This window comes from Vipera ursinii (assembly GCF_947247035.1).
Source record: "Vipera ursinii genome assembly, chromosome: Z".
Classification (NCBI taxonomy): Eukaryota; Metazoa; Chordata; class Lepidosauria; order Squamata; family Viperidae; genus Vipera; species Vipera ursinii.
Window position 1 is genome coordinate 2214025 of NC_139517.1, and position 12064 is coordinate 2226088.

At 48.5% G+C, this 12064-nt stretch overlaps 1 protein-coding gene across 3 annotated transcripts in view; it reads left to right on the forward strand.

Moving 5' to 3' along the window:
- The window catches only part of CNTROB (centrobin, centriole duplication and spindle assembly protein), a 26776-nt gene extending 14994 nt beyond the window's left edge, over positions 1–11782 (forward strand). For 2 of the 3 annotated variants that reach the window (XM_083378107.1, XM_083378108.1), the window contains 9 exons: positions 1–126; positions 3090–3270; positions 6444–6798; positions 7647–7810; positions 8738–8831; positions 9339–9521; positions 10614–10749; positions 10897–10975; positions 11545–11782. In XM_083378107.1, the coding sequence (XP_083234233.1) occupies positions 1–126; positions 3090–3270; positions 6444–6798; positions 7647–7810; positions 8738–8831; positions 9339–9521; positions 10614–10749; positions 10897–10975; positions 11545–11694 (1468 nt within the window). In that variant the 3' untranslated portion in view covers positions 11695–11782. The remainder of the gene's footprint in view (positions 127–3089; positions 3271–6443; positions 6799–7646; positions 7811–8737; positions 8832–9338; positions 9522–10613; positions 10750–10896; positions 10976–11544) is intronic. The other variant, XR_014494261.1, reaches the window with a different exon arrangement.
- Positions 11783–12064: the final 282 nt, after the last annotated feature.

Genomic DNA, 12064 nt, shown 5'->3' on the forward strand with positions numbered 1-12064 from the left:
GAAGCAGTTGCTGGAGCTCGGCAGCCACCACGAGAGAGAGTTGGCCAAACAGCTGGCTCAGTTCAAGGCGGATCTGGCCGAGAAGGAGGCTCAGCAGAAGCACCTCACTGAGGACTATGAACATAGGTAGCCTTCCCAAAGTTCGCGGTGCCCCCCTTCCCCCTCCCCAAAAAAATCTCAACTTGCGACCGTTCCTTTAGGGACCGCTTTAAGTTACAAGGGCATTGAAAAAAAGGGACTTACGACCGTGTCGACAGAAAAATCTTCATCAGGGTCCAGTCCAAGCCGGGAATAAACAAAATGGAGGCTGCTTTAGAAAGAAAGTGGCAGTTTATTGAAGAGGAGAGCCAGACAGAATTCAGAATAGAGCTGGAAGGGACCTGGGAGGTCTTCTAGTCCAGCCCCCTGCTCAAGCAAGGTGGCTCTGGGGAAAAAAAGTGACCACATGTAGCAGGGAGTGGTGGGTTTTTATACCTCCTTGGGCTTTTCTTTGGAGTTGTACCTGTGGTATGGACTTTTGACCTGAGTCTTGAGTGTGACTTTCTGGCATTCTGATGGCGGTGGGTTAATCCTATTGTGTCCCAAAGGTCGTATCCTGCTTCCCTGGGGCTGTGGCTGATGACTCTGTCCTGTGTTGGATTTTTTTGGTGTGAGGGATTGTGGATTCGAGGGATCTTTGTCTTTCTAATCCCACCAGCTTCCTGGCTCCAATCTTTCTGACAAGATGATCACACCTGCATTTCTGCAGACCCGGTTTCTGTTTGGGGCAGAGAGAGTCAGGGGCGGGCGGGTGGGGTGGGGAATAATAAATTAATAATAATAATAATAATAATAATAATAATAATAATAATAATAATAATAAAAGTTGGAAGGGACCTTGGAGGTCATCTAGTCCAACCCCCTGCTCAGGCAGGAAACCTTATACCATTTCAGGCAAATGGCTGTCCGGTCTCTTCTTAAAAACCTCCAGAAGAGGTAGTTGGTTTCTGCCTTTAAAATCCTCTGGGGAAATATAACATTCTGCCTTTTTAATATTCCCCAAAATATTTCTTTCTCTGGATTCTTCCCACAACCGTTTTTCACGCGGACGGCCGTCACGTCATCCCCGCGGTCATGTGATCAAAATTCCAGAGGCTTGGCAAACCGACCCGTATTTATGACGGCCGCGGCGTGTTTCCCCCCCCCCCCGGGTCACATTGATCCCCTTTCGCGACCTGCCCGGCAAAGCCGACGGGGGAAGCCGCGTTTCACTTAATGACCGTATGGGGCTTAACTCAGCAGCCTTAAGTGATCCGCTGAAGCACGGTGGCGAGGGAGGTCGTAAAGCGGGGCAAAACTCACTTAGCTGCCGTCTCGCTGAGCGACAGAAACGGGCCCGGTGGTGGCCGTGCTTTTATACAGCCGTCGGGCTGTAGTTGCTGAGGGAACCGCCACCGTCGTTAAGCGAATCGGGACAGTCACGAAGTGAATCCGGTGTCGGAAGCTGGCTGGGAAGGCTGCAAAAGGGATTCCCCCAACCCCCAGTGCCATCGTGACTTTGAACAGTCACTAAGCGAATGGTCGTAAGTCGAGGACTGCCTGTGTTTGAAAGCAGCCGTCTTCCCCTTTCCCACCAGTTGATTTTTTTTTAAAAAAAAAAGTTTTATTGATTTTCTAGTTTTACATTTCAGTATTTAAAAAGCAACGTGGCGGCGGAGTTAATCGATAGTACAATAACATCACATACAACTATCGTTGCTGCCAGTTTCAAGCTACTACATTAAATTTTTCCTCTCTTTTCCCCTTAGCATTTACTGTCTCCTGTTTAAACTAATACAATTCTCATTAAATCAATTACATTAAAATGACATTCTTACATTTATCAATAATTTTTGGCTTATACGTAGCATTGTTATTTTAACATTCAGTCTTTATAGACAATCGATGTCCTAATTAGTTTTCCCCAATTTTTAATTTCCCGTTGACATTTAACTTTAACATTTAATATTTATAATTTCCAAGCTTTGAATAACCGAAGTTCCCATTTTCGCGATCCATCACGTAGTCTAATATTCAGAATACACATCTTACCTATTTAGATATCTTCTATTTCTCACCATCTTACATCAACTAATTGATAATACAGTATAACGTTCTTATTTCCTATTAATTTCCAAAACGTCTTAACCAAACTTTTCTCTCGTTTCAACATCACACTTCCTCTCTTTTTTTCTTAATGTCTATTATCACATATTTAAGCAAGTGCAGTTTTTATTATATCAGCTACGTAAGAACACGTTTATTACATTTATCAATGTAATCTTAGCTTATATGTATCTTAAATCGCTTTACTTTCAACCTTTATAAACAAATCAAGATTCAAATTTAACTTTTAGTATTTATACTTCCAAATATATGGTATAGGGCAGGGGTAGGCAACCTCGGCTCTTTTATGACTCATGGACTTCAACTCCCAGAATTCCTGAATCAGCTATGCTGAGGGGAAAGGGAGAGGTTTCCAAGCTGAGCCATGTTGGCTGAGGAATTCTGGGAGTTGAAGTCCACAAGTCATCAAGGGAGCCATAGTTCCCCCATGCTGGCTCAGGAATTCTGGGAGTTGAAGTTCAGAAGTCATGAAGGGAGCCATAGTTCCCCCATGTTGGCTGAGGAATTCTGGGAGTTGAAGTCCAGCAGTCACCAAGGGAGCCATAGTTCCCCCATGCTGGCTCAGGAATTCTGGGAGTTGAAGTCCACAAGTCATCAAGGGAGCCATAGTTCCCCCATGCTGGCGCAGGAATTCTGGGAGTTGAAGTCCATGAGTCACCAAGGGGCCAAAGTTTCCCTCATGCTGGCTCAGGAATTCTGGGAGTTGAAGTCCACGAGTCACGAAGGAGCCAAAGTTTCCCTCATGCTGGCTCAGGAATTCTGGGAGTTGAAGTCCACGAGTCTTAAAAGAGCCAAGCTTGCCTACCCCTGGTCTAGGGTTTCCTGCCTGAGCTGGAGGTTGGACTAGATGACCTCCAAGGTCCCTTCCAACTTTATTTGTTGTTATTTATTTATTATTAAATTGGGTTTTTTAATTTTTTTTTTCACCCTTTCTCGCCCGCCAGGATCTCCAAGCAGCAGGAAGACCTGCGGGAGCTGAAGAGCAGGTACCGGCACCTGGAGGCTCAACGGGCCGAGATGGTGAGCCAGTTCCAGGCCATGATGCAGGCTCACTGGAACGAGGCCTTGCGGCTCTTCGGCACCAGCCGCGCCTCCCTGCAGCCCTCGCCCAAAGCCCCACGCCAGGTGAGACACCACCAACCCCCCCGCATCGCCCCTGGAAAAAAGGTTTGGAGGCAGTTGAACCACGGGCCCTGTCCCACAAAACGAGTTTCAAGGTGGAGAAAAGCAAAGTCTTACATTTAGGCAGGAAAAATCAAAACTACGAGTACAGGTTGGGCAAGACCCGGCTCAAAAACGGCGACGGTGAGAGGGACGTTCGGAGTCCTAGTGGACGATGGGCTTGACCCTGAGCCAGCCGTGTGCGGCAGCAGCCAAAAAAGCCAACACGATCCTGGGTTGCGTAAGCAGAGGCGTAGAATGCAGATCACGTGAAGTATTAGTGCCGCTTTGTAAAGCCCTAGTAAGGCCACACCTGGGATCCCGCAGCCAGTTTTGGTCACCATATCACAAAAAAGATGTTGAGAGTTTGGGAAAAGTTCAGAGAAGAGCAACTCAGAGGATCCAAGGCCTGGAGGCCAAAACATAGGAAGAACGGCTGCGGGACCTGGGTTGGGCTAGTCTAGAGAAAAGAAGAAATAGGGGAGACACGATAGCAGCGTTCTGGTATTTGGGGGGGCTGCCACAAAGAAGAGGAGGGGTGTGTGTCACATTCTCCAAAGCGCCCAAAGGCAGGAGAAGACGCAACGGATGGAAGCTGATCGAGGAGAGAAGCAACCTGGAATTGAGGAGAAACTTCCTGACAGTTAGAACAATTAACCAGTGGAACCACCTGCCTCCAGAAGCGGTGAGTGCTCCAACACTGGAGGTTTTAAAGAAGAGTCTAGACCAAGGGTAGGCAACCTTGGCTCTTTTGTGACTCGTGGACTTCAACTCCCAGAATTCCTGAGCCAGCCATGCTGAGGGGAAAGGGAGAGGTTTCCAAGCTGAGCCATGCTGGCTCAGGAATTCTGGGAGTTGAAGTCCACGAGTCACAAAAGAGCCAAGGTTGCCTACCCCTGGTGTAGACAGTCACTTGTCTGAGATGGTATGATTTCTCCTGCTTGCGCAGGGGGCTGGATTAGAAGACCTCCAAGGTCCCTTCCAGCTTCTGTTCTGTTCTGTTTTCTATTCTATTCTATTCTATTCTATTCTATTCTATTCTATTCTATTCTATTCTATTCTATTCTATTCTATTCTATTCTATTCTATTTTCTATTCTTTTCTATTCTATTCTATTCTATTCTAAATTCTATTCTAAATTCTATTCTATGCTATTCCATTCTATATTCTATTCTATTAATATTTCTGTTCTATTCTATTCTGTATTTTATTCTGCATTCTATTCTTCTATTCTATTCTATTCTATTCTATTCTATTCTATTCTATTCTATTCTATTCTATTCTATTCTATTCTATTTTCTATTCTATTCTATTCTATTCTATTCTATTTTCTATTCTTTTCTATTCTATTCTATTCTATTCTAAATTCTATTCTAAATTCTATTCTATGCTATTCCATTCTATATTCTATTCTATTAATATTTCTGTTCTATTCTATTCTGTATTTTATTCTGCATTCTATTCTTCTATTCTATTCTATTCTATTCTATTCTATTCTATTCTATTCTATTCTATTCTATTCTATTCTATTCTATTCTATTCTATTCTATATTCTATTACTATTACTATTTCTATTCTATTCTATTCTAAATTCTATTCTATGCTATTCCATTCTATATTCTATTCTATTATTCTATTCTATTCTATATTCTATTCTATTAATATTTCTATTCTATTCTATTCTATTCTATTCTATTCTATTCTATTCTATTCTATTCTATTCTATTCTATTCTATTCTATTCTATTCTATTCTAAAGTCTAGCCTAGTCTAGTCTAGTCTAGTCCAATCTAATCCTAGGCTTACAACCGTTTGTTTAGTGACCGTTTGAATTTACAACAACACTGAAAAAATGTGGCTGATGGCTGTTTTTCCACACTTAACAGTCATTGGATTCAGGGGCTGCTGGATCTGCCTCGGGAATACAAGGAAGAAGAGTTCGTTCAGTGAGCATTTGAACTTAAGTAATAAAGTTGGAAGGGACCTTGGAGGTCATCTAGTCCAACCCCCTGCTCAGGCAGGAAACCCTCTACCATTTCAGACAAAGGGCCGTCCAGTCTCTTCTTAAAAAACTTCCAGTGTTGCAGCATTCACCGCTTCTGGAGGTACTGAAAGAAACTGTGGCTTATGGCTGGTTTCTTTCACAGTTAACGACCGTTGCATCCAGGGGCTGCTGGATCCGCCTGTGGAATACAGTTAAACCCTTGATTTAGAAGAGCTTTTTTATTGCCTGTTCGAACTTAGAAAGGCCCTGGAAAAAAGGGACTTATGATCATATTTCACACAACCGTTGCAGCATTCCCGTGGTCATGTGATCAACATTCACCTGGGGGATTCTGGGAGTTGAAGTCTATACATCTTCAACCTTATATGCTGGCTGGGGGATTCTTGGAGTTGAAGTCTACACATCTTAAAATTGTATCCTGGCTGGGGGATTCTGGGAGTTGAAGTCTATACATCTTCAACCTTGTATGCTGGCTGGGGGATTCTGGGAGTTGAAGTCTACACATCTGAAAACTGTATCCTGGCTGGGGGATTCTGGGAGTTGAAGTCTACACATCTTCAACCTTGTATGCTGGCTAGGGGATTCTGGGAGTTGAAGTCTATACATCTGAAAACTATCCTGGCTGGGGGATTCTGGGAGTTGAAGTCTATACATCTGAAAACTGTATCCTGGCTGGGGGATTCTGGGAGTTGAAGTCTACACATCTTAAAATTGTAACCTGGCGGGGGAATTCTGGGAGTTGAAGTCTACACATCTTAAAATTGTATCCTGGCGGGGGGATTCTGAGAGTTGAAGTCTACACACCTTAAACCTTGTATGCTGGCTGGGGAATTCTGGGAGTTGAAGTGTACACATCTTAAAATTGTATCCTGGCTGGGGAATTCTGGGAGTTGAAGTCTACACATCCTAAAATTGTATCCTGGCTGGGGAATTCTGGGAGTTGAAGTCTACACATCTTAAAATTGTAACCTGGCTGGGGAATTCTGGGAGTTGACGTCTACACACCTTAAACCTTGTACGCTGGCTGGGGAATTCTGGGAGCTGCAGTCCACAGCTCTTAAAGTGGCCAAGCTTGTACACCTCTGCCTTAAATGCAATTTCCTCCCCCCCATCCCTTTTCCTTGATCTCGTAGGAGGCCGAAGCAGAGCCCACCTCCGCCTCGGAATTTCTGCCCCCCTCCGAGCCGGTGAAGAGGACCTCGCAGGGGGAGACCCCCTGCAGCAAGCCGGCCCAGGGTGACTGCAAGGAGCTGGGGTGGGCCAAGGCGGTGCCCCCGCCGCCCGTCCTCCAGCTGCAGGCCAGGTTGCAGGGGGGCTCGGAAGGGGCCGAGAAACGCCCACGGGAGCCTTCTCGGCCGTTTCTGCCCCTGATGCCGGACCTGGGACGCCTCTCCTCCGAGTTCAGCCACATCCTCAACTCCAGCCTCCTCAGCCAACAGGGCTTCCAGCAGCTGGACCCTCAGGTGGACACCACTCTGGCCGGAACAGGTGGGTGGCGCCCTGGAGGCCGTCCTTGCAGAGGCGCCGCAAGGAGGTTCTGAGTTCCGCTCCCGCCCGGAATGGGTGGCTTTGGGCCAATCCCTTCCCCCCCACCCACCCCCGCTCTCTCTCTTTCTCTCTTTTTGCCCAACCTACCTCGCAGGGGTGTTGTCGTGGGAGAAAAATAGGAAAAGGAGAAAGGGATATGAGGCGCTGTGGCTGCTTTTCGTTATTTGTAAAAATAATAATGACAAGATACAGATGGATGGATGGAGGGGAGGAGAGGATGGATATAGATAGATATGGGATGGATGGATGGATGGAAAGATAGATAGATAGATAGATAGATAGATAGATAGATAGATAGATAGATAGATAGATAGATAGATAGATAGAAGATCGAAGATAGGATGGATAGATAGATATAGATAGATGATAGAAGATAGATAGGATGGATGAATGGATGGAAAGATAGATATAGATAGATATGAGATGGATAGATAGATGATAAGATAGAAGATAGGATGGATAGATAGATATAGATAGAAGATAGAAGATAGGATGGATAGATAGATAGATATAGATAGATATAGATAGATATGAGATGGATAGATAGATGATAAGATAGAAGATAGGATGGATAGATAGATATAGATAGATGATAGAAGATAGGATGGATAGATAGATAGATATAGGTAGGTATAGATAGATATGCGATGGATAGATAGAAGATAGATAGACAGACAGGATGGATGGGTAGATAAATAGATTAGGTAGCCTGATTGTGTGGCTGAACCAAGATCTGAGTCTTCCCTTCCTTCCTTTTTTTCTTCCTTCTTTCCCTTCTCCGTTTCCAGGTTTGAATTTCCACCCGGAAAACCTGGCCGAGCACCCCTTTGCCGACGAGAGGGACGTCTCCAGCCCTGAGCTGGCAGGGAACGAAAGCGAGGTCACTCAGCCCAGCACCGGGGAGAGCGGGGCGCAGGGCCCACAGCCGGACCTGAACTACTACATGCGTCTGGTAAAGAGCCTTATTTTTGCCTGCAGGAAAAGGTGTGTGTGTGTGTGTGTGTGTGTGTGTGTGTGTGTGTAAGACCAGCTGGTTGGAAGTGTAGCAGTGTTCCATCTAGAGCAGTGTTTCTCAACTTAGACAGGGGTCTTCAAACTCGGCCCTTTGATGACTTGTGGACTTCAACTCCCAGAATGCCTCAGCCAGCCTGAGGGAACTATGACCCTTTGATGGCTTGCGGACTTCAACTCCCAGAATTCCTCAGCCAGGCGTGCCTGGCTGAGGAATTCTGGGAGTTGAAGTCCGCAAGTCATCAAAGGGCCAAGTTTGAAGACCCCCTGCTATGTGTCAATTTCAACTCCCAGAATACCTTGTAAGATCTGTGGACTACAACTCCCAGAATGCCTTGTAAAACACGTGGACTGCAACTCCCGGAATACCTTTGTAAGATCAGTGGACTACAACTCCCAGAATGCCTTGCAAAATGTGTGGACTACAACTCCCAGAATGCCTCGTAAGCTCTGTGGACTACAACTCCCCAGAATACCTCGTAAAATACGTGGACTCCCAACTCCCAGAATTCATCATCCGGCGTACCATTTGAAGACGTGTGGACTTGAGCTCCCAGAATTCCCCAGCCGGCAGCGCTTTCTGAGAGGAATTCTGAGAGTTGAAGCCCGCATGTCTGAAAAGCTGCCAAGATTGATAATACAAGGAATTACAAGATGGCGGCTTGAAAGGCACCCAACTTCCTTCTAAAGCAAGTTTTTCCAAGCTAAAATGGCTACCTTCCCTCCCTCAGAACTCAACTTCTCTCTCTCCTAAATGCTTATTTAACCACGTTGGCTTTTTTTTTCCGGTTCTGATGGTTGACCTGGAGTGGGTTGGGTTGTGGGGAGCTGAGGCCTCCCTCCTTAACTCTTCTCCACTCCCCACCAGCTTCTGGGCCACCCGTACTTTGAAGGAAGCCCCCCGCATCAGGAGACGTCTGCCACGGACAGCCCACCCCGTGCCACGAATCGGAGCCAGCCCGGTGAGCCCCGTGACCCAGCCTCCCTCCTCCCCTTTCCCAGGACAGCTGCCCTTCCCTTGTCTTCTAGCCCAGGGCTCTTCGACCTCGGGTTGCTTTAAGACCAGCGGACTTCAACTCCCAGAATTCCCCAGCCAGCAGCGCCGTTTCCCTTTGCGCTGCCGCGCCATCTCGCTCACCTTTAACTCGTTTATCGATTAGCTTGTGGTGGGTGATTATTTTTTTTCCCCCCCAACTTGGCTGAAGTCAAGTTATATTATGTCGATCTGCATTCCCGCCATCTACTAAGAAAGTTACCCATTCAAGCAAAATGATATTTTTTCTCCTCCTCCCGTCCAGGCTGGTTTCTGATCAATCTTTGCTGGCTGTGGGAATTCTGGGAGTTTGAACTCCGTTAAATCTTCAAAGTTGCCACGTCGGGTACTCCCGTCTTAGTTGATGTACTAAACTCTTGATGGCATCTAGGCCTCTCTGCTTCTTCCCACCTGAACGTCTCCGGACTTTTCCCAGGCAACTCGCAGTCTTACCACGAACGGTCCACGGCCCTCTGGGATCCGACGCAGGCCTCTGTCAGCACGATTCGCATCCAGCCCCCCAGCAATGCCGCCGTCCACAAAACCAAAGTCGTTCTGCCCAAATCTGGACCCGTCTGCTTAAGCCTGGAGCCAGTGAGTCCCTCCAAGCAGAACGTTGGTGCGTGCTCATTCCTGGCGGGGCCTCCGAGGTGGGTCCAGTTGGCCAATCTCGGAGCCCCAGACTGATTTTTTTCCTGTCTTTTACTTCTCCTCCTCCTCTTTCTCCCTCTCCTTCATCTCCTTCTTCTTTCTGCTCCTCTTCTTTCTCCTCTTCTCCCTTCTCCTTCTCTCCCATTCCCTCCCTCCTTTCCTCGTCCTTCTCTTCCTCCATCTTCATGCCTTCTCCTCCTCCTCCTCCTTCTCCTCCTCCTTCTTCTTCTCCTTCTCCTCCTTCTTCTCCTTCTCCTCCTCTTCTCCTCCTCCTCCTTCTCCTTCTCCTCCTCCTTCTCCTTCTTCTTCTCCTTCTCCTCCTCCTCCTTCTCCTCCTTTTCCTTCTTCTCCTTCTCCTCCTCCTCTTCCTCCTTCTCCTCCTTCTCCTCCTCTTCCTCCTTCTCCTCCTTCTTCTTCTCCTTTTCCTTCCCCTCCTTTTCCTTCTTCTTCTTCTTCTTCTCCTTCTCCTCCTCCTCCTCCTCCTCCTCCTCCTCCTCCTCCTCCTCCTTCTCCTCCTTTTCCTTCTTCTCCTTCTCCTCCTCCTCTTCCTCCTTCTCCTCCTTCTCCTCCTCCTCCTCCTCTTCCTTCTTCTCCTCCTCCTCCTCTTCTTCCTTCTTCTCCTCCTTCTTCTTCTCCTTTTCCTTCCCCTCCTTTTCTCTTCTTCTTCTTCTCCTTCTCCTCCTCCTCTTCCTTCTCCTCTTCCTCCTTCTCCTTCTCCTCCTCCTTCTCCTCCTCCTTTTCTTCCCTCTCCTCTTCTTCCTCTCCTCTCCTCCCTCCCTTCTTATTTCATCTCTCCTCTCCTCTCCTCTCCTCTCCTCTCCTCTCCTCTTCTTCCTCTCCTGTCCTCCCTTCCTTCTTATTTCTCCTCTCCTCTCCTCTCCTCTCCCTCTCCTCTCCTCTCCCTCCTCTCCTCTCCTCTCCTCTCCTCTCCTCTCCTCTTCTTCCTCTCCTGTCCTCCCTTCCTTCTTATTTCTCCTCTCCTCTCCTCTCCTCTCCTCTCCTCTCCTCTCCTCTCCTCTCCTCTCCTCTCCTCTCCTCTCCTCTCTCCTTTCCCCCCCAGCCCACGAGGAAGGGATCCTGTCTCCCAAACACGTGGCAGCCGTCTCCCTCCTTCTGAAGCAGTACCAGGCCAAGGGGAGGGCCGTGCCCTCAGCGGAAGAGCTGTATAAATACTTGCACAGGATAGGGCAAAACGGGTAAGGTGGAAGGGGGCGCTTCTCTGCTCGGGGTGGTCCCCTCCTGCCTCGGGGCAGAGAGCTCGCGGGGGGGTCATGCGGGGGGGTGGGCGGGCTGGGTTTTGCTCTAATGGCTCCTCCTCTTGTATTTTGGGATTTGGCATGCAGTCCAGAAAACAAAGGCGACGGGAATCTGCCAGCCCGCCGGAACCTCGATCCTAAATTGTCCGAATCGATGAGGAAAGAGGTAGGCGCAAACGGCGAGAGGGTTACAGGCGGTCCTCGGCTTACGACCGCCGCGGAGCCCCCCAAAAGCTCTGTTGCTGAGCGAGTCGTGGGTTAGGTGAATGTTGCCCCCTTTTTCCGGCCTTCCCGGCCCCAGTGGTTAAGCGAATCGGGGCAGTTATTCGGTTAGTCACGCGGTTGTTAAGCAGACACGGCTTCCCTGTTGAATCTGCTACTCAGAAGGTCGCAAAAAGGGACCGCATGCTCCCCCCTCCCTCCCGGCATCTTTCAACCGTCCTAAATACATGCCAGTTTCCAAGCTTTTGCATTCTGATCGTGTGGACCACGGGGACGCCGCGACGGCCGTAAAGCTTGGCAAACAACCCCAAGTCGCTTTTTTTCCAGGGCCGTGGCAATGGTCACTGAACAAACCGCCGTAAAGCCGAGGACTGCCTGCATCTCTGCAACAGGGGCAGGCTTCGAAAGGCGGGCGAGGGCCCTAACCACTCCCCCCCCAAAAGCAAGGCAGAGAGAGACAGAAATCCCCACCTCCGGGGAATGCTTTAGGATCTGTCCTTGTCTCCTTCTCAGGGTCCCCCCAGCCGGCGGGCGGGGAGCTCGGGGCCCGGCCGCGAGAAGTCCCATGCTCCTGGGAAGACGGGGAAGAAGCTTTCCAGCTCCTCGGCCTCCCACTCCCGAAGCAGCAGCAGCAGCAGCCGGGGAGGAAGCGTGTGGAGATAGCCCTCCTGGCAATCGGACCCTTCCTCTCTCCCACCCCCTGGGTTGTTTTTTTTGTCCCCTGGATCGACGCAGGTGGCCGACAACCGCGGCTTTGCCGTCCTCCACTGCAGCTGGGGATCTAAAACACACGCGCACACGCCCCAAAATAAGGCACAGAAGGAAAGTCTGCGTTGTTTTGGCTAGAATCGGAGTAACAGACGAGGGGCGGGGATGTCCGTTGGCGGATAATGGAGAATAGATTGCTGCCAGACCCCTTGCCAGGAGCTGCTTTTCTGAGCTCTCCCAACTCTTCGCCCATCGGGATTATTTCTTCCTGAGGTCCCGTCGCTGCCGTCCATTTGCAGAAGACGTCCGGCCGCTTCTCCTACTA